Here is a 21,132-nt window from a genome sequence, read left to right as displayed (position 1 = left end):
GTTGGCGTTTTATCTATGTTTTTATGTTTCAGGTTGCCCCTTGTTTCTGCCCTCACCTGGACGGCCATGCTAGAAAGGACTACTTACAGCTCACAAAAATCCCCCCCCCCCCACCTTTTTCAGGTTATTTGGAAGCCCCTATGCTAAAAGGTTCTCATACCATGGGCTGCTATTTTTATACCCATGTGCAATACAAATGATATTATTTCCCGTGGATTACAAATATTACCTCGTGTGGATTACCAATGTTGCCTTATTTGGATTACAAATAATGACATTGCCTTATTCCCTATGGATTACAAAATACTTCACAGAAGTTCGGGCTTGGGATCGGTGTTCTGTAGATTGTTCTGTAGATTACATGAACAGGACCTGTGAAGACGTCACTCCGGTCATCACATGGTCCGTCACATGATCTTTTACCATGGTGATGGATCATGTGACGTACCATGTGATGACCGGAGTGACATCATCACAGGTCCTGTTGATGTAATTAATGCTCACCCCAGGTCCTGTTCAGCAAAGGAGACAGAAGGAGATGCCGGCTACGCAAACAAGTGGACTAAGGTAAGGTTAAATAATTTATTATTTTTTTAACCCCTCCAGCACTATTGTACTATGCATTCTGTATTCAGAATGCTATTATTTTCCCTTATAACCATGTTATAAGGGAAAATAATAATGATCAGGTCTCCATCCCGATCGTCTCCTAGCAACCGTGCGTGAAAATCGCACCGCATCCGCACTTGCTTGCGGATGCTATGCGATTTTCACGCACCCCATTCACTTCTATGGGGCCTGCGTTGTGTGAAAATCGCACAATATAGAGCATGCTGCAATTTTCACTCAACGCACAAGTGATGCGTGAAAATCACCGCTCATGTGCACAGCTCCATAGAAATGAATGGGTCGGTATTCAGTGCAGGTGCAATGCGTTCAACTCACGCATCGCATCCGCACGGAATACTCGCCCGTGTGAAAGGGGCCTAAGTCTAGTCTACCCCCTGCCAAAGGAGGGTGTGCAGCAGGGGCTCGTCTCTGCTGGACGAGCCTTGCTTCACATGCCAGGAGTAGAGTGTTCCCTGGACAAAAGTTAGAGACAGCCTACCAAGTGAGAAGTTGCAGCACCCAAAGAAGCTGAGTTCCAAAGCCAGCCTGTTAGCACAGCATAGCCAGAGAGCAACTGACGTAGCAGGGTTGAGTTTGTTTGCCTGCCAAAGTTAATGCCAAAGCCTGCTGGGAGCCAAAATAAATCCTGTGAATCGTTTGGAGAAGAGTTTATTCAAGTAAAGCTGTTATCAACTTCATCACAAGGTCTGGACTCAATTTATTCGTCATCCCCTTCATCAACCATCCCTTTTCTGCAGTTTCAGAGGGCCACGCCTGGGGTTCCAGCGTATCCATGTAGGAGCACCGTGACAAATGCAACACCATTTAGTGACATTAGGCCACCCACCACCACTCTGGCATTCCATCCATATCACTAAATGGGGCCCTGTGCCCTTGTTGCTTCACTGCATTTGGCGTCACGACAAAAATATGTACTTTAAAAAGAAAGCCCCAGGAGTGCACTCTGAAGGGCCACATGTGAAACGGGGAAAACAGAATGGCCTTTTATAGAGGAAACCATGTGTTACTGTGGCAGCTCGCAGCCACCGCTGTTCTACTTACAGTGTCCAGCAGCTCAGACCCACCTCCTGCTATCTTCTTCCCAGTAGGTCCAGCCACCAGGTCTGCTCTGTCCCAAGGCATCTCTTCTTCTGCCAGTAGGGCTCCCACACACCCAAATTGTCACTGGAAACCAATGGCTGGCAACCCTGTGAGAAGGTGCCTGAGCCACAGGTGTTCGAGCATGCTAGTGTCCTAAGGTGTCTTTTCTGTTGTCTGCCCGTGTATCGACTATCTGCCCATTTACTGAATATTGGCCCTTCACTGCCTGCCTTAAGAAAAAGTGAAAGGGTCTGAAGACTTTCCCCATGCACTGTATCTCTAGCCTTTACTTCAATGGAAATTCTGAGAACAACCCTTTCAGTTTTGCGCTAATCCCAGATTAATCATTTATGGCGGTCCATAGTGTTTTGGCCAATCTGCATGGCAAGGAAGGAATCTGTACAACATACTTCTCGCAGCTCTGTAATATGGAATGGGTAGGCTTCCTTGCGCCGTCATATGGTGGTTTGTATGTCAGGGATAGCCTTTAGAGCAATACTGTAACTGGTGGAACGGGGCAGGATTTTTTATTTATTTTTTATTGGAAATACTTCTGTAAAGTCTCATATGAAATCAGAGGCATGTGGAAGTATAGTACGGTCCTGTTGTGCCCCTACAAGGAGCAGACAGTACGATGGCAGCAGTGAATGGGGAGGATACAAACATTGCATGCAAACATGTCTTAAGTCTATAAAAACCTTGCAGCGAGGACAGCAGTAATCTGACCTCAGCTAAACCTGTGACCGCTACAGATCCTGTGTGATTAGCCAGGAGACTGATAAGTGACCACTACAGCAGACTGACTGACCTAATAGCCATCGGATATTTCAGCAACTTATTGGCCAATTTTCAGAGGCTGCTATGCTACTAGCTGAGAAACCTAGGGCAAAAGACGCTGCATCCAACGCCCATTGCAATATGTAGATTTATGAATCATTGTTCCCTTTTTCACGGTCAGCATTTTTCGCAATTATTTTTTTATAGTAGATTTTATTTTTTACAGTTTTTTATTATTATTCTCTTCTAAAAAAGAAAGATCTATGACTTGTAAGTGTAAACAGCATCCGGTAGTATCTGAATAGCACCATCTGCTGGAAATAACCTGGTAGTACAGTACTCAACGCTGGTAATATAGGGATGAGCAAATTTTATATTTTGAAATAAATTTTCGGTTGTGGTATAATGTGAATTGCGTTATGGATTCCATTACCTTTAGAGGCATTCCGTCATAATAAAAGTCTATGGCCTGCATAACGGACTCCAGCATAATGGAAACCAGACGGATCCGTTATGCAGGCCATAGACTTCTATTATGACGGAATGCCTCTAAAGGCATTCCGTCATGGAATTGCATTATGGTCCGTGGTAACGGAATCTATAACGCAATTCACATTACACCACAACCCACACCGAAAACTAATTTCAAAATATGAAATTCGCTCATCCCTAGTAATAAATATAACTTACCGTATACACTACTGGAAAATGAAAAAAGAACAACCAGGAAAACTTACTGTGATTGAGCTGTGATGTAAATTGCTAGTGGTGCTTGGTCCGTGGTCACACAGCCGTCTACCCATGGACTATATACAGTAAATCCAGGGTGTCAGCATATATCACTGCGTAGACGTTTTGCTGAAAAAATTGAACCTACTTTAAAAATTAACTTTTAATGAATATTTTATAAGATAAATCCCAAATTGCAATACTGTTTACATATATATAGATTAAATAACGACTGCAGTATATGTTATACTGACTGCAGTTTCATATCTAGCATGGAGAGTTCACAGGGTTCTTTTGTGTTTCCAATGTATATCACACTAGATAGAAAAATTTGTTACCACTCACGGTTACCGATGGCCATTCACAGTGGATCCCAGACCAGGTTTTCAGAAAGTGACTTGATGTTGAGTCCCAGGTCTGGATACCATAGGTGTTGGTCGTCAGGTATAGGTATAGTTTCTCCACTATCCTGGACTGCCATCTTCACATCCATCTAGCAGCAACACCAGCAGCTTTCATCTGGCTTGAAAACTTTTTTGGCGACTGTGCCACTTTGCATCCAATATCCCCTGATGATCCTGTCACCAAACCAGTGACAGTGAGAAACGCGTCGGGATCTATATTTCTTTGGGAGTTCATCTTCAGGGCTACCACTCAGGGCTTAGCCGTCGATAAGTGGGGTCGCCTCATTAGGGGGTGATACCTCCGCATTTAGGCGGAGGTTTTCTCCACTTTTAGGCAGGGACTCACAAGTATTCTAGGGTCAGACCTCCCTATTTTTCTTATTTTGTTTCTTTTTTCTTCAACTTACCCTATTGGCAAACTGATAGTGGAGAAACTATACCTATACCTGACGACCAACACCTATGGTATCCAGACCTGGGACTCAACATCAAGTCACTTTCTGAAAACCTGGTCTGGGATCCACTGCGAATGGCCATCGGTAACCGTGAGTGGTAACAAATTTTTCTATCTAGTGTGATATACATTGGAAACACAAAAGAACCCTGTGAACTCTCCATGCTAGATATGAAACTGCAGTCAGTATAACATATACTGCAGTCGTTATTTAATCTATATATATGTAAAAAGTATTGTTATTTGGGATTTATCTTATAAAATATTCATTAAAAGTTAATTTTTAAAGTAGGTTCAATTTTTTCAGTGAAACTTCTGTAATACACCTACCCAAAATATGTATTAAAAAAACTCTGTGAAAATGCGTAGACGTTTTAAAACATTCGTGCAGAGATCGCAGCTGCACGAGGGGGAGCGGGACGCCCGCTGTCAGTTTTTTTTTACCATCCGCAGTGCTGTGTATAGAAAAAAAGTGGTAATGCCGTTTCCTGCTCCAGTTCCAGCAGTCGTATGATTGCCAGGGGCTAGAAGTCTGTGGAGCTGAAGGGGTATTATCAGACCCAGATCATCTTTTTAGTAAGGTTGTACAGCCCTGTGCAAGCGCTCTGGGGGCTGTAATCCCCCTGTGAACAGAGGCTTATATGTCAGCCCCAGATATGGGAGAAATCAGCAATAAAAAAAATATATATATATATATAAATGTCAAATTAAACATCCTGCAATGGTTATTTATGACTTTATGGGGGACAAAAAGTGTAATATAAAAAAAATAAAAAATAACACCACATGCTACAGTGCAGCTTCTAGCCCCTCCCCAATAACCCATACATGAAAAACGACTGATGGAAAGGGGAAATACAAGGTGCTGTTAAAAAAAAAAAAAAAAAATGAAGTGAAAACTCTATTTTCCCGCTTTTTTTTACATTTTTCTTTTTTGTAGAAAATAAAAACAAAACATGGTTAAAATAAAAATGAATAAAAATAAAGCCCCATGTAACAAAAAAAAGGTGGAAAAATTATCTACATAACACATAAAAAAATAAAATGGCTTTCAAAGACACAAGTACTGAAAAAAATAGCACATTTGCCTGGTCAGGCAGGGAGTTAAAGGAAATCTGTCACCAGGATAATCGCTATTGAAGTAAAGCCATGGCCTAATAGCACTTAGTACCTTATTTCCAGATGTGCCTTTGTTCCAGCAATAGATGTTTTTTATCCTCTGAAAATCCAGTTTATTTGGTATGCAAATAAGCCAGTAAGGTGCCCAGAGAGGCGTCACTCTTGCAGGAAGGAGCCCAAGCCCGCCGTCATGCTGGAAGCAGGGAAAAGGGGGGCAGAGTTATGCTTGAATGTGATGTAAGGGGGGTGGGTGGACACATTGTGGCAGGGGGCATGTCTGGGCTCCTTCCTGCAAGAGTGACGCCCCTCTGGGCACCTTACTGGCTCATTTGCATACCAAATCCCATGGCTTTACTTAAATAGCGATTATCCTGGTGACAGATTTCCTTTAAATGGCCTGGTCAGGAACTGGTTAAAAAAATAATAAGTGAGAACCGCTAAATGAGAAAAAATTTTTTTTTTTTAGCAACCACCGTTTGCAACTTTTATATGTCCAGAGGCACAAATAGGTTATTGAAGTCAGAGAAATCCCGCCCCTGTCCTGTTGGGTCTACCTAAATTCTTTGTTATTGACGCGATACCTGCAGTTGCCGTATATTGGTCTGTGGCCCATCTAAGATGATCTGGGGATTGTGGAGCCGTTGGAGTACGGTGAGGTCATCAGCATGCTCATGGAACCACCTGGAGACTTGGTGACATGATGCATTACACTCTAGAAAGTTACCATTAGAAGATGGGGAAAACCAGGGCTTACAGTTAAATGATGGTCATTGGGTTTTAAGGGGCCTCTCGTGTTCCATTATACACCACCAACCTGAACCAATGACCTAATAGATGACTGAATAGAGCCACATGGTTACACCTGACCCTACAGTCTGCATGGTTTAGAAGAAGAAAAACAACAACTTTGGGACCCCTACCTAACGCATTTGGCAATCCAGGAGGACCAAAGGTGAGAGTATATAGGGGCAGGTAAAGAGGTCACACGTGTGCCGCTCTCTCCATTGAAGTGTGTGGGAGCACGTTTGTTTCACGATCTCGTCCTATTTTCAGGTGCCGTCACTTCCCTTGAGTTATTGAACAGGGATCTGAGAACCTGTTATCCTGTAACTGGGAGCTGAGCTGCAGTACACCGTCATGGCCTCTTCACAATGGACGAAGCCTTCAGCTCTGTACACTGTGTTGTTTCCGACACCAGTGACTGCCCGAAACAGAGGAGAGTATAGAGGTGCTGGGTGTTAATTTTATGTTCTACCGATACCATGAATGTTTAATTATTTGACAAACCGCTGAAACCCTCGCCAATTGCTGAAACAAAGGGTCTCAGTACTTTTCCCAGTGCCCTTCTGTCTCTTGCTAGGCTTCTTTCACCCAGTTGACCATCATTGGTGGGCTCCTGAAACCTCCAGTAATTGGCATATATTGCCTAGGAAAGACAAGACTGGGCCGTGTCTGTCGGAGCGGAGACCAGTCTTACTGGGCAGATCTCAGCTTTGCCTAGTAAAAAGCGATCCATCTCTAGGACGCCCCATATTTCCTCAACAGGGCACGAGGACAGAAGTGGTCTTCATGAGACACATATGGCATTAATGTTCAATTTATTTATTGATTTACACCGATTCTGCATTCCCATGGGATATGCCATAGATACATAAGTGCAGGTTCCAACTGAGTGCAGGTCCTACTCCATAATCCATGGCCACCAGTGACCTTTCCCCCTCACTGAATTAATTGTACTGAATTCTATGGACCTTACAGAAAGATCCTGTGGAATGCTTTCACTAAACTGCTGGGGGCCTTTTTTGGGGATAACGCAAATAAGTAAAAAGAAAATTGAAAATGAGAGTTGTGGTATAATTTTCAACTTTTTACCATCAGAGAAGATCATTAAATGAATTTCCCCATATTTTATTTTGCTGGGGCTAAAACGATGCTGCCAGATATTTATTGGAAGCCGTTTGCACACCACATTACGTTTTTCAGTTCAATGGCACTCGTACGATTGTATGGGCATTTTTCCGAAAATGCTACAAAAGTCACATTATGGCCCAAAGACACTGCGTCTGTAAGGCTGGACAGCCTGAGCACAAGTCACTACAAGAGGCCATTTCTTCTGCACATTTATTCAGTGATAACAGAACATACTATGATATATTATGCAATGCAAAATATTTACTAAATGTCTGTTGGAGAATCCAAATAGACCGATCATATAAATTAAGAGTTAAAGAGTAATTACATTTTACAAAAACTGTTAATACGTCATAGCGACACATCAAAGGGTTTGATTGCTGGGGATGAATGAGAAAACGGGAAGCGTCCAGCTGGAGACCGTCTGTCCTCACTGCTGAAGAATTAAGTGCCGACGGCCTCGCTGACTTTCTACTGAGGCCATCTTCAGCAGGGAGAGAAGAGACCCCGCTCAGCCTGTAGCTCCCCGTTTTATCATTCGGACCTCCACAGATCAAAACAATTCACTAGGACCTGCCAAAAGTTTTTGTACTCTTTAATGAAACAGTACAGGATAAAGCAACAAATGCAGCATTCAATGAATGTGGCTGAGCAGCAATACCAGTTACAGCCTATAGACACGGGTGGAGCTGTTTATTGGGGGGGGTTAGAGACCTTCTTAATTCTAGACAACCCCTGTTAAATAAGATCTGAAATACTACACGCCACAAACTGACATGTTCATGGCGCTGTTCATCGGAGGACAGCTGTGTCCACGCCTATCTGCTGAACTGTCGTAACTTACTAGACAACAGCCGACTGTGAGGGCTGTTCATAGAAACACTCGTTAGCAATGATCCGGCTTATGTTTTACAGCCCTGAAAGTGCCGCCAATTACCCGATCAACGAGCAAACGCTTGTTCATCGGCCAATCCAGATTTATAACAATGCTTAAAAAACATTGTTTGCCTGCAGATCGGTCTAATCGCGTCAAATAATGATTCTGTAAGGGGATGAGCAATGGCATGAGCGATCGCTCATCCCCATACTGTGGAGGAGATCCTGCATGTAATAGCAGTGGTCTTGCCCCACTAACATGCAGGCAATTGCCAGGAAGGAACGCTTCCCTCCCGACAATCGACTGCGACATTGTTTAATGTAACACAGCCATAAACTGCTGACCAGCAGATTGCTACACGTTTCACATCAAATCCGACAATCTACCAGGAGCGTACCCCTTCCCTAGGAAATAACTGAACTCGGCAGCATTTCAATTGTCCCAGTGTCCTGCTCCAGCGAACAGAGCGATATGAAATGCTTCTGGCGTACGTTCCTGGTTTATGTCATAGCAGTTCCACATCGGATCCACAGCGTAGAGATCAGTTCTGCTACACATAGAAACCACTCATTTTGTATCATATGAAAAGTGTTTGACTAGAGATCACAGTGGGAGATGATCTAGAAGGATCAGCCGAGATGGGGAATGTAAAGTGGTTCTCGGAGACCAGTATATGGTGGTCAGCTTCGTTGCCAATATGGAGTCTCCCGTAATGCAGTACAGCATCCTCTGAAGTAGCAAGATGTGATCTCCTGCCCCTGATGCACAAGACAGCGGCGCATCTCACCAGAGACGTAATGATATCTGCCACTGAATGTGGACTGGAGAATTTCCGACGCAGAGCTACATTATATAATCACTAATGTATCTGCCTGAACATTAGGCTGCTTTTACACGTCAGTGTTCGGTCAGTGATTTCCATCATTGATTTTGAGCCCAAACCAGGTGCGGCTCTGAACACAGAACAGGAACAGATCTTTCTCTTATACCTCATGTCTGTGGAGGCTCCAATCCTGGTTTTGGCTCACAAATCACTGACCGAACACTGACGTGTGAATAAGGCCTCAGCATTACACAGGAGTATCAGGAGACCAGATACAATTCAATGAACTCAACCACATCATCCCAGTTGTGAATATGGTGATCTCAAAGCGATACTGGGCAATAGAGCTGGTGGTGCAGCAGTGGGTACAACCACATTTACCATCTGCCAAAAGATTACAGGGCATCTGTCAGCAGATTTGTACCTATGACACTGGCTGACCTGTTACATGTGCGCTTGGCAGCTGAAGGCATCTGTGTTGGTTCCATGTTTATATGTGCCCGCATTACTGAAGAAAATGATGTTTTACTATATGCAAATGAGCCTCTAGGAGCAATGGGGGCGTTGCCATTACACAGAGGCTCTGCTCTCAATTGAGCTGCCACCCCCCCTGCACTTTGACAGGACCAGATGTAATGACGTTTTCAGTGGCTGGCCCTGTCAAAGCGTAGAGGGCGCGGCAGATGCACAAAGAGCAGAGCCTCTAGGTGTAATGGCACCGCCCCCGTTGCTCCTAGAGGCTCATTTGCATATAGTAAAACATAATTTTTCTCAGCAATGCGGGCACATATGAACATGGGACCAACAGAGATGCTTTCAGATGCCAAGCGCACATGTAACAGGTCAGACAGTGTCATAGGTACAAATGTGCTGACAGATGCCCTATAAACAGAACCATTTATTGACACGACGATGTCCGACATCATCTGCTCCCTGTAATCCGGTGACGAACAGTCTGGCTGGAGTACATGGCTATAGTCATACAAGTACAGGCGTTAAATAAGCTCGGTCTCCATGTGACCCGACGTATACGGCTGGACATCAGTACGGCGCTCTGGTCTCAGTTCCAGTGCGTAATCCTCTCCTCCTCGGGGATGACTTTCCAGTTTGGGGATCTGACGTCCATTGCCAGCCAGTTGAAGTCGTCTACCAGATCCCAGTTGTTCCAGCTCTGATCCAGGCCGGTCAGCTCGTAGTCCCGCTGGATGCCGGGGTAGCTCCAGGTGAACGGGGCGAAGTGGAGGCCGCTGCAGTCCTCGATGATGGCGCGGCTGGTGACGTGCAGGTAGAAGCGGCAGTCTGTGCTGCTGTGGGTGCGCAGCTGCTGACACGGGAAGGTGAAGAGGCAGTCGGAGCAGTTATCCACGAACACGGATGTGGCCACCGGGCCGCACAGCACCTTACATCCACTCAGGTCCCGCATGTGCAGGGTGGCCGGGCTCCCGCGCAGGGTGATGGTGCATTGCCGCAGTTGGCTCAGCTGCACGTCCTTCTGCCCGATCTCCTCGGCCTCCATGAAGAGCACTTGTCCGCTCAGGCCCCGCAGGCCGCACTGGTCAGCCGGCTCCGCAGGGGTCTCCTTGGGCCGGGTCACCGGGGGCGCGGGCTGGGCGGTAGCGGCTGGGGCCTCCTTCTTTCGGGACTTGAAGGCGAATTTCTTATTGGGCTGCAGCTGCTGGCGCCGGGTCTCCAGGGCGGCCTGCAGCCGGGTGAGGTGCTCCTGGGCCTGCCGGATGTCATAGGACGCCAGGAACATCATGCTGTCATTCAGCAGCTTCTGCAGCCGCTGGAGCCGCCCGGAAACCTCATCCAAAGCCTCAGCCCCCGCGTCCTCCCCGGACAACGCCTCTTCAATGGCGGCTCTCTCCAGGCCGAAGCTGGAGTTGAAGTACCCGCTCTTCTCCTCCTGCACGGCCTGGCCTTCCTTCTCTTGCCGCTTTTTCTCCGCCTCCCGCTGCCTTTCCTCCTCTCTCCGCTGCAGCCTCTCCGGTAACCGGGTCCGTTCCACAGAATCCATCATCTCCATAGTGATAGCGGGTAAGCAAGGAATGGCAGGAAGCTCAGCATCAGCCTGCAGACGTCACGCGTTAGTAGTCATATGACCTGTCTGCAACGTAGTCGGCTTTATGGTGACGCTCGTCACGTGACTGTGCGTGCTTTCGTTGACCTGCCGTAGGAGCGGCTCGATGACGTAATCGAGGAAGCGACGCTTTCCCAAATGCGCATGCGTAGTAACCCACGTGTAACAGAAAGCACAATATGGGGAAGAGAAGGAAAAGAGATGAGAATGTCAGCTCCCTGACCAAGAAGCAGAAGAAGCATCTGATAGAGTTCGGGGAACAGCATCCTTTTTATGACCAGTAAGTGAGGACTGGAGAGATATTCAGTGGTGAACTGTATACTGGTAGGAGACTGCAGCATGTCCACCTACTTAAAGGGGTTGTGTCACTTCAGCAAATGGCATTCATCATGTACAGGAAGTGAATACAAGGCACTTACTAATGTATTGTGATTGTCCATACTGCTGGATTGTAGGGTGGTCGTAACCAGAGATGAGCGAATCGACTTTGGATGAAACATTGTGAATACTGTACGGAAGCGAGCGCTAGAATGTATTGGCTCAGATGACTTCAGGTAATAACGTCAAAAATGTATTTGAACTGTTAAAAACCTTTTCCCGAACTTGGGTTTGGTTCCAAGGTATCACTTAGAACCGAAAACAGAGTTTGGGAAAAAGGTTTTACCAGTCGAAATTCATTTTTAAAGTTATTACCTAAAGTCATCGGAGCCAATACATTCTAATACTGTGCGGAGCGCTCGCTCTGTACAGTATTCAAACAAAGTTTTATGTAAATCGACTTTGGCTGTTTCATCTGAAGTCGATTCGCTCATCCCTAGTCATAACCATAGAAACGGGCAGTGTATAAAGTGATGAAAAAATTAATCCAGACAGCAAAAGAAGCAATATGGACAATCACAATACATTAGTAAGTGCATGATAAATGCCATTTGCTGAAGTGACACAACCCCTTTAAGGGCTGATGATGATGACCACTATGCCACGAGAAATATTTGTCTTGTTCGTGGCTGTGACAGTTATCGGCATGCCTTGTGTGCTCTGACGTGAGATCTTGGCACCCTCCATTAAATAACCTTTCTGAAGCATCCAGTCTTAGAACTGTGCCTTGTGCTGATCCTCCAGTATTCCTCCTGGAAATGTACATATGTGTCCCTGCTATCTACACAGAATGATTGGACCCAACTGACAAGGAAAATGGTAACACCCTGAAAAGATGCTGTAGAATTGTTATTTTTGGGGGAATACAAGTATTTACTAAAAACAAACTTGTCAGGAGAGGTGAGAGTCGGTGCTGGGTAATTATGGGTATTTTAGGTGGCTTATTAGGAAAGCTGGTGAGAATCCTAAAATAAGTTCCTTACAGTAAGGCCTCATGAACACGAACATATTTACTTTCCGTGTCCGTTCCGTTTTTGTTTTTTTCCGGACCGTATACGGAAACATTCATTTCAATGGGTTAGCAAAAAAAAAAAGCGGAAGTTACTCCGTGTGCATTCTGTTTCCGTATTTCCGTACAATTACGGACAAGGATAGTACTGTTCTATTGGGGATCAGCTGTTCCGTTCCGAAAAATACGGAATGCACACGGACGTCATCCGTATTTATTTTTTTCTGGCCCGTTTTTTTCCAGACCTCAAAATACATAGTCATGTGCATGAGGCCAAAGGCTGCTTTCACATTAGCGTTTTCAATTCCGATATTGAGATCCATCATGGAATCTCAATACTGGAAGAAAACACTTCAGTTTTGTCCCCAACTGAACAAAACGGAATGCACCAAAATGCGTTCTGTTCTGTTTGGTTGCGCTCCCATCGCGGACAGAATAACGCTGCAAGCAGCGTTTTTCTGTCCGCGCTGTGGTGCAGAGCAAGAGCCTGAACTCCATTGAAAGTCAATGGGGGACAGATCAGTTTTCTATTGTGTCAGAGAAAACAGATCTGTCTCCAATGACTTACATTGTGTGTCAGGACGGATCCGTTTTCTCTGACACAATAGAAAACTGATCTGTCCCCTATTGACTTTCAATGGAGTTCATGACAGATCCTTCTTGGCTATAGAAGACATAATACAACCCCCTCCCTAAAATGGAGCAGTTGGTGGGAAAAATGTGCTGCTGCTCCATTAATTTCTATGGGAATGCCGAAGATAGCCAAGGGATGTACTCGGCTATCTCTGGCGCTCCTATAGAAATGATGGGACCCCCACCAATCTGATAGTTATCCCATGTGGCTAGGGGATAACTTGTTATAACCAGAATGTCCCTTTACCCCCTGTGATCCATATCTATATAGTAATGCCACTGGACGCCCCCTTTAAATGTGTATAATTGTGCCTCAGTTTTGCATTTTCAAGCACTGGAATAAAATCGGTTATTGTTTGCTTTGCTTATTACAGAGTCTCAAATGTACAAGAGAGAACGCAGCTGGTCGAGCTGGTGAGTAAACTGTTGCATTATAATTTCATCAGCCTCTGTACTCTAAAAATCAAATCTTTGGTGAACACCGCCAGGCTGTTCTCTGCCGGAAACATTCACCAGATGCAAGGTTGCCAGATTCAACAGATCACCGCTGGTTCCCTATTGATTATAGTGGTGTCTGGCGGCCATACGGCTGCTTTCCAGCATAAATGGCGGGTTTCTGCTCAATAGATATTTCTGTGTGCAGCCCTTTTTCTCCGACCGACAGCCGGTATTTATGCCAGATCAGGCTGTCGGCTCATCTCTAACGGAGATGTGAATGTATCGTAATCCTGGCGCCTCTATGCCAACATAACGTACATTCTGTATATTATTAAAACAGTTGCTCAGTAAAAAGCAAAACAAAAAAAAACTTCTGTCCATGGACTGTCTCTGGTATTGCAGCTCATCCTAAATGTTTGAAGAGGCTCCAGCACTCCATGGAGCATCACAGTCTCTTGCTTGGCCAGTGACGTCACATGCATTATGTGCAGCTTAGGCTGAGTTCATATCGGCGTTCAGCCTTTCCGTTCTCCTGCTCCGTTACAGGAGAACAGAAAGGACGGATTCGGACATAACTGAGCCTACAAACCCCATAGACTATAATGGGGTCCGTTAGGTTTCCGCTCAGAAGATGATTATGGAGCGGAGACAAAAGTCCTGCGCGCACAACATTTGTCTCCGCTCCAAAATCATCATCTGAGCGGAAACCTAACGGACCCTATTACAGGTCCTTCTAAAAAAAAATAGCATATTGTGATAAAGTTCGTTATTTTCTGTAATGTACTGATAAACATTAGACTTTCATATATTTTAGATTCATTACACACAACTGAAGTAGTTCAAGCCTTTTATTGTTTTAATATTGATGATTTTGGCATACAGCTCATGAAAACCCCAAATTCCTATCTAAAACAATTAGCATATTCCATCCGACCAATAAAAGATAAGTGTTTTTAATACAAAAAAAGTCAACCTTCAAATAATTATGTTCAGTTCTGCACTCAATACTTGGTCAGGAATCCTTTTGCAGAAATGACTGCTTCAATGCGGCGTGGCATGGAGGCAATCAGCCTGTGGCCCTGCTGAGGTGTTATGGAGGCCCAGGATGCTTCGATAGCGGCCTTAAGCTCATCCAGAGTGTTGGGTCTTGCGTCTCTCAACTTTCTCTTCCCAATATCCCACAGATTCTCTATGGGGTTCAGGTCAGGAGAGTTGGCAGGCCAATTGAGCACAGTAATACCATGGTCAGTAAACCATTTACCAGTGGTTTTGGCACTGTGAGCAGGTGCCAGGTCGTGCTGAAAATGAAATCTTCATCTCCATAAAGCTTTTCGGCAGATGGAAGCATGAAGTGCTCCAAAATCTCCTGATAGCTAGCTGCATTGACCCTGCCCTTGATAAAACACAGTGGACCAACACCAGCAGCTGACATGGCACCCCAGACCATCACTGACTGTGGGTACTTGACACTGGACTTCAGGCATTTTGGCATTTCCCTCTCCCCAGTCTTCCTCCAGACTTTGGCACCTTGATTTCCGAATGACATGCAACAGTCCAGTGCTGCTTCTCTGTAGCCCAGGTCAGGCGCTTCTGCCGCTGTTTCTGGGGAATGCGGCACCTGTAGCCCATTTCCTGCACACGCCTGTACACGGTGGCTCTGGATGTTTCTACTCCAGACTCAGTCCACTGCTTCCGCAGGTCCCCCAAGGTCTGGAATCGGTCCTTCTCCACAATCTTCCTCAGGGTCCGGTCACCTCTTCTCGTTGTGCAGCGTTTTCTGCCACACTTTTTCCTTCCCACAGACTTCCCACTGAGGTGCCTTGATACAGCACTCTGGGAACAGCCTATTCATTCAGAAATGTCTTTCTGTGTCTTACCCTCTTGCTTGAGGGTGTCAATGATGGCCTTCTGGACAGCAGTCAGGTCGGCAGTCTTACCCATGATTGCGGTTTTGAGTAATGAACCAGGCTGGGAGTTTTTAAAAGCCTCAGGAATCTTTTGCAGGTGTTTAGAGTTAATTAGTTGATTCAGATGATTAGGTTAATAGCTCGTTTAGAGAACCTTTTCATGATATGCTAATTTTTTTAGATACGAATTTTGGGTTTTCATGAGCTGTATGCCAAAATCATCAATATTAAAACAATAAAAGGCTTGAACTACTTCAGTTGTGTGTAATGAATCTAAAATATTTGAAAGTCTAATGTTTATCAGTACATTACAGAAAATAATGAACTTTATCACAATATGCAAATTTTTTTAGTAGGACCTGTATAGTCTATGAGGTCCGTAGGCTCTGTTCGGCTCAGTTGTCAGCTGAACGCTGATGTGAACTTAGCCTTAGTCCCATTCAAGTGAAAGGACCTGGGCTGCAATACCAAGAACAGCCACTATACAATGTACGGCGCTGTGCTTGGTATGCTGTGAGGAGGCTGCAGCGCTCCTCTGAGGGCTATGACTCTTTCAGTCAGCTGATCGGCCGGGGGTGATGGGTGTCAGACTCCCATTGATCTCATATTGATGACCTATCCTTAGGATAGTCCTTAACAACCCCTTTAATAACTAGGAGATGGAAGGGAGCCTAATGTAGGATCAGACTCATTTAACCAAATCAGGAAGAGTCCAGACGCCTCTCTCTAAGGTAACGAATGAAAGAAAAAAAAAAAACACCATACCTCGCCGATCTCCCACTGCGCCTGTTCTGAGGCTTCCCATTCCAATGCCGTTCTCTGCTTCCGGTTGCAGCAATGATGTCCCGATACATTGACATGTGACTGGGTCATTGGGTTGATCTGTTCTAAAAATTTTTAATTTTTTTTTTTTTTTTTTACGGGTTTATTTTTTTATTTATTTTATTAATTATATAGTCTTCCACCAATCAATTATTGATCTTTTTTTTTTTTTTTTTTTTCAAAAATCTCTTTATTGGACTGAGAAATCAGTTGTACAGCATTGGGTATCGAAACAATACAATACAGGAAATTTGCATCAAAGCACAGATGTGCAAGCAGTTCGAAAAATAAGATTTCTCAATACACATTTTATCATAATATTCCCCAACTCCCCCCCCCAACCCCCAGCCCCCCCCCCCCTCCCCTGAACACCAATCTAAGCTGTTTTCGGACTTGAAGTGGTTCACCCGCAGTACCCCCAACCTCCACCCTGAACGATTCCCTCGCATACCAGCCGAATTAATGGGCCAATCTCCCCAGCCTATCTGCCAGCTGAGCCTTTAGATACCACCCTGTGAGTTTAAATGGGGCCATAAGTTCCTGAATTTCAATAACCGAAAGTTGTTTCTCTATGAACCTCCTCCATTTTTTAATAAACTTCTCGACCAAGCGTTCTTTATCTTGTTCCACCTCCAGCCTTTCTAAATAAAGAACATTCTTCATCACCCCTATGACCTCCTCCCACACTGGAACTTCCTTATCTAGCCAGTGTCGTAGGAGAGACTTTTTAACCGACATCAACAGAAGATGTACACCCGGCTTCGCAACCAGCGACCCCATTTCCTCTTCCTGGTTTTTAGGTATGTAATGGAATACGCACTGTTGTGGTGTGGTACCCACCGTATCTCCCCAAATGTCATCAATAGCTTCTATGGCCTGTTTCCACAACGGTTGCACTTTCGGGCACTCCCAAATGGCATGTAATAAACCCGCCTTCTGGAGGCTACACTTCGGACACTCACGAAGATAATGGGCAGGGGCGTCACGATAGGACAAATTGAAAGCATACGTCGCTCGATGCATGAGTCTTAATTGTGTCTCTCTCCACTGCTCATTATATGTCGCCCGTCTAACCAATTCCATGCCTTCCCTCATCTTTTTTGTTATGTTCGGGTCAGATAGTTCTCTCTCCCAGGGCTTGTAGGCCCCTTTTACCAGGCCAATCGTCTGGATACTATGAAGCCTGCGTTGTAATTCAGAGAGGGGCATGTGAGAGCCATCATTGCCTAGCAAGGCCACAAACCATGCTAACCTATCGGCATCCCCAACAGAAGATGCCTGGGCATTACAATGGCTTTTAATTTGCTGATAGGGAAGATAGTGGGCATCCTGGAAATCAAATTGTACCTTGACCTGATCCCAATCTTTTAATTTTTTTTACCATGACAACATATCCGTTAAAGAAAATCATTTGACTCATCAAATTGCTTCATATCTATCTTTTAGCCTGATGGTCCTAAGAATGAGTCACATTCAGAGAGTGAGGCTGAGAGTGAAGAAGAGAATGCCAACATGTATCAGCAGCTGCTGGCAACATTAAAGCATGTCTCTGATGAGGAGGAGGAGGAGGAGGATGATGAAGAGGAAGAGGTGGATGATGAGGATCAAACGCAGGATGAGAATGAGCAGTTGAGCTCTAATACAGAAGAAGAGGACAGTGAAGAAGAGCAAGAGGCAGAAGGGGACGAGGATGTCCAAGAAGGTAGGAACTCGCCACGTCCATTACTCTAGATGCCATGCAACTCCCAGCATGCTGTATGACCTGCAGTTTTAAAACTTCCTTGCCCTTTAAATCTGGACTCTGGCCCTAAAAATAGTGCTTTTCTGTTCATTCAAAATTAGAGTTTTTTTTGTTCCAGATTGAAGGATTTACATTGAGTGTGTGTCTTGTTTTAGAGCATGTCGCTAAGGGTGAGGAGCGGGGTGATGATGCCGACAAGCCGACAGAACCTGGAGATCCAGCTCAGGAAGATGGAGAGGAATTCACAGACAGCAAACATGAATCTAAATTTAGTTTAGAAGCCAATTTCTTGGAAGAAGATGCAGAAGGCCAGAAGAATGAGACTGCAGAGCCCTCTGTGATAACTTCTGAAGGTAATCCTATATTATCCAATCTGATTTCTATACAGACGTTAAAGGCTTGTCCGGGATTAGAATAAAGGAGCAGCCCCCCCCCCCCCCCCCCCAGGAACAGCTCCACTCTTGTACATGGGCTATGTTTGGTATTGCAGCTCAGCTCTGTTTTGTTAAAGGGGGCCCAGCTCAGGCCATGGACAGCAGAGGAGCTGGGTGGGCTCTTTCATTGCTGTGTGTTCTGAACCTGTCAGGTGTCTCCTCCCTTATACTGCTGCACTGAGATCTTGAGGCACGGCAGCTGTACCTCTTCCCGTATGGCTATTATTATTAGTTTTACACTAGACATGACTTGGGGGGACCTGACAAGGTGTCTGAACATTTATGGGGAACCTGCAGGCTGCTGAGAGGTGAGGAAAGCATTATAAGAAACAAAGTAGTGATTATGGAGACAGGGGTCTTTCTGTCAGTCACCTAATAAATCATAGTCGGGTTTTCCCCAGCCAGATGAGGCTGATAATACTCTGCATTTAAAGTTTTCTAACATACAGAATATGCAATCGGTATTTGATCTCGGGGGGAGGGGAGGGTCTGCCTGTTGGAAACCCAGCCAATCATGCGTACTACCTGGCAGCAGCACTCTGTGAACTCCGACCGATCACACATTGATACATTGAAAACGGGAGAGGGGATTCTGTGGCATAAAGCCAACTGATGGGCTACAAAAATCCCTGAACCCATCGTCACATAGTCTTCAAGGTTAGTGCCCCTTTAAATGGGTTGTCTGGTTTCAGAAGGAAACTGGACAACATGGGATCACTCTGCAATAAAGAAGCGATCATTACTTACCTGGCAGATCACGCTGCCACTCTGGGTCTTGGCCGACATCTGTTTACCTGGCTGCAGCGGTGACACCATGTTGACAACACGTGCACTGAAGAGGCCAGTGATTGGCTGCAGCAGTCTTGTTCTATCAATGTGATGTCGCTGCTGCAGCCAGGTTAACAGATCTAGGCTAGAGGAACCAGAGGGGCAACGTGGGATCTGCCAGGTAAGTAATGATCACTTCTTTATTGCAGGATGATCCCCTGTGTTGTCAGGTTTCCTCCTGAAACCAGACAGCCCCTTTAAAGGGAGTCTTTCACCTAATCTGAGCGTTTTATACCGCTCAGATCAGGTTATAGACTCTTTAACCCTCATTACGATCATACCTGTCTCTTATGTGTCCCTCGCGCAGATAATGAAAATAACACTTTTTAAACTTATGCAAATTACCTTCTGAAGGTGCCCAGGGGCGGTGTTACTAGGCGATGTGCCCAGAAAAACACACCTCCAGCCGGCGGACGTCACGAGCGGCACCAGAGGACGGCGGGCTGGGAACTGGCCCGCACCTGCGCACTGCTCTGCCCATTATGGGCAGAGGAACATCCTTTCATATTGCGCATGCGCCGGCCAACTAAAGACAGCCGGCCGGCGCATGCGCAATATGAAAGGATGTTCCTCTGCCCATAATGGGCAGAGCAGTGCGCAGGTGCGGGCCAGTTCCCAGCCCGCCGTCCTCTGGTGCCGCTCGTGACGTCCGCCGGCTGGAGGTGTGTTTTTCTGGGCACATCGCCCAGTAACGCCGCCCCTGGGCACCTTCAGAAGGTAATTTGCATAAGTTTAAAAAGTGTTATTTTCATTATCTGCGCGAGGGACACATAAGAGACAGGTATGATTGTAATGAGGGTTAAAGAGTCTATAACCTGATCTGAGCGGTCTAAAACGCTCAGATTAGGTGAAAGACTCCCTTTAAATGAGAAAGTCGGAGATGTAAAGAATATATGTAGATAACGCTCATGTTGTTTCTTCTACTTTCTTCAGATCCATTTAAAAAACACATTGACCGAGAACTAGAAGAAGACGATGTTAACCAGATCACAGCCAACCCTAAAACATCTTCATCTCTGAAGGTAAAGCACAACCCTTAGGCCTCGTTCACACTTCAGTGTTTAGTCAGTGATTTCCATCAGTGATTTGTGAGCCAAAACCAGGTGCAACTCTAAACACAGAACAGGAGCAGATCTTTCCCTTCTACCTCATGTCTGTGGAGGCTCCACTTCTGGTTTTGGCTCACAAATCACTGATGGAAATCACTGACCAAACACTGAAGTGTGAACGAGGCCTTATTAGTCATGACTCAAATCTTCCCAGTCTCCTCATATAAGTGGTGAAAATCTCAGCCCGATTCCTAGATTTCAAAATTACAAGTGATCCCAATCTTGTAAGCTTTTTGGTTATTCAGACTTCGGATTGGCAGTAGCTTCAGACTGCTGGGTTTTGATGTAAAGGATTTTTAGACCACATTTCTTGCCATTCAGAATAATAACCAAACATTAAAACCAAATTTCTTCTGGCCGTGATTCAAATCATTGCACTGATCAATCCGGGGTCATAAACTTAGCATAAGCTTAGTCTGATCTGTCAGTGTGTGATCTGGAGGCACAAGCCAAATACCCCCCACCCCAAAACAATTGTCGTTGAACTTCAGTGGAGCGTGATTTAGGAAATGCCAGGCACATTTTCCTAACGTTGGTGTTCACATCAGAACCCATTGGTATAATAAATATTTAATTAAAAAAGAGCAGAGATAGTAAAGCTGTCCATACCCAGTCCTGATCTCAGATTTTGTGGTCAGTTGTGTCCACAGCGTCTGAGAGGCTTCTCCCTGGGGGCGCTGCGCTCAAACGACTCCCCCGTGCAGAGTCTGAGGAAGACTTTAATTCATTTGGTAGCCTCTGCTAGAACTGCCGTGGCTTAAAGGGAACCAGTCACCTGTAAAATGCATCTACACCCGCCAGCAGTACCTCATAGTAGCCCTCAGCCTGTTAATAATGATATCCTGTTGTCCGATGCTGCGTAAGTTAAAAACTGTTTTATTCTCCATCAGCGCTATAGTGCCGGCCGGCTTGAAGTCAAGGGGGCAGCGTCCTCCTTGCTTCAAGTTAA

The 21,132-nt window shown here is 45.3% G+C and overlaps 2 protein-coding genes across 2 annotated transcripts in view; one reads left to right on the top strand and one right to left on the bottom strand.

The window, feature by feature from the left end:
- Nucleotides 1-9,615: 9,615 nt before the first annotated feature.
- TBCC (tubulin folding cofactor C) lies at nucleotides 9,616-10,902 on the bottom strand. Its single transcript, XM_044284865.1, has one exon. The coding sequence runs from the start codon at nucleotides 10,828-10,830 to the stop codon at nucleotides 9,865-9,867; it is 966 nt and encodes a 321-aa protein (XP_044140800.1). The 5' UTR covers nucleotides 10,831-10,902; the 3' UTR covers nucleotides 9,616-9,864.
- A 39-nt stretch (nucleotides 10,903-10,941) lies between these two features.
- The window catches only part of UTP25 (UTP25 small subunit processor component), a 30,780-nt gene continuing 20,589 nt past the window's right edge, over nucleotides 10,942-21,132 (top strand). The window contains 5 exon segments of the mRNA XM_044284864.1: nucleotides 10,942-11,164; nucleotides 13,279-13,318; nucleotides 17,518-17,773; nucleotides 17,968-18,165; nucleotides 20,008-20,096. Coding sequence (XP_044140799.1) covers nucleotides 11,064-11,164; nucleotides 13,279-13,318; nucleotides 17,518-17,773; nucleotides 17,968-18,165; nucleotides 20,008-20,096 — 684 coding nt within the window. The 5' untranslated portion in view covers nucleotides 10,942-11,063.

Source organism: Bufo gargarizans, chromosome 3 (genome assembly GCF_014858855.1).
Source record: "Bufo gargarizans isolate SCDJY-AF-19 chromosome 3, ASM1485885v1, whole genome shotgun sequence".
In the NCBI taxonomy this organism is placed as follows: Eukaryota; Metazoa; Chordata; class Amphibia; order Anura; family Bufonidae; genus Bufo; species Bufo gargarizans.
Note: the sequence above shows the minus strand (reverse complement) of the source record. Positions and strands in the feature narration are given on the sequence as shown.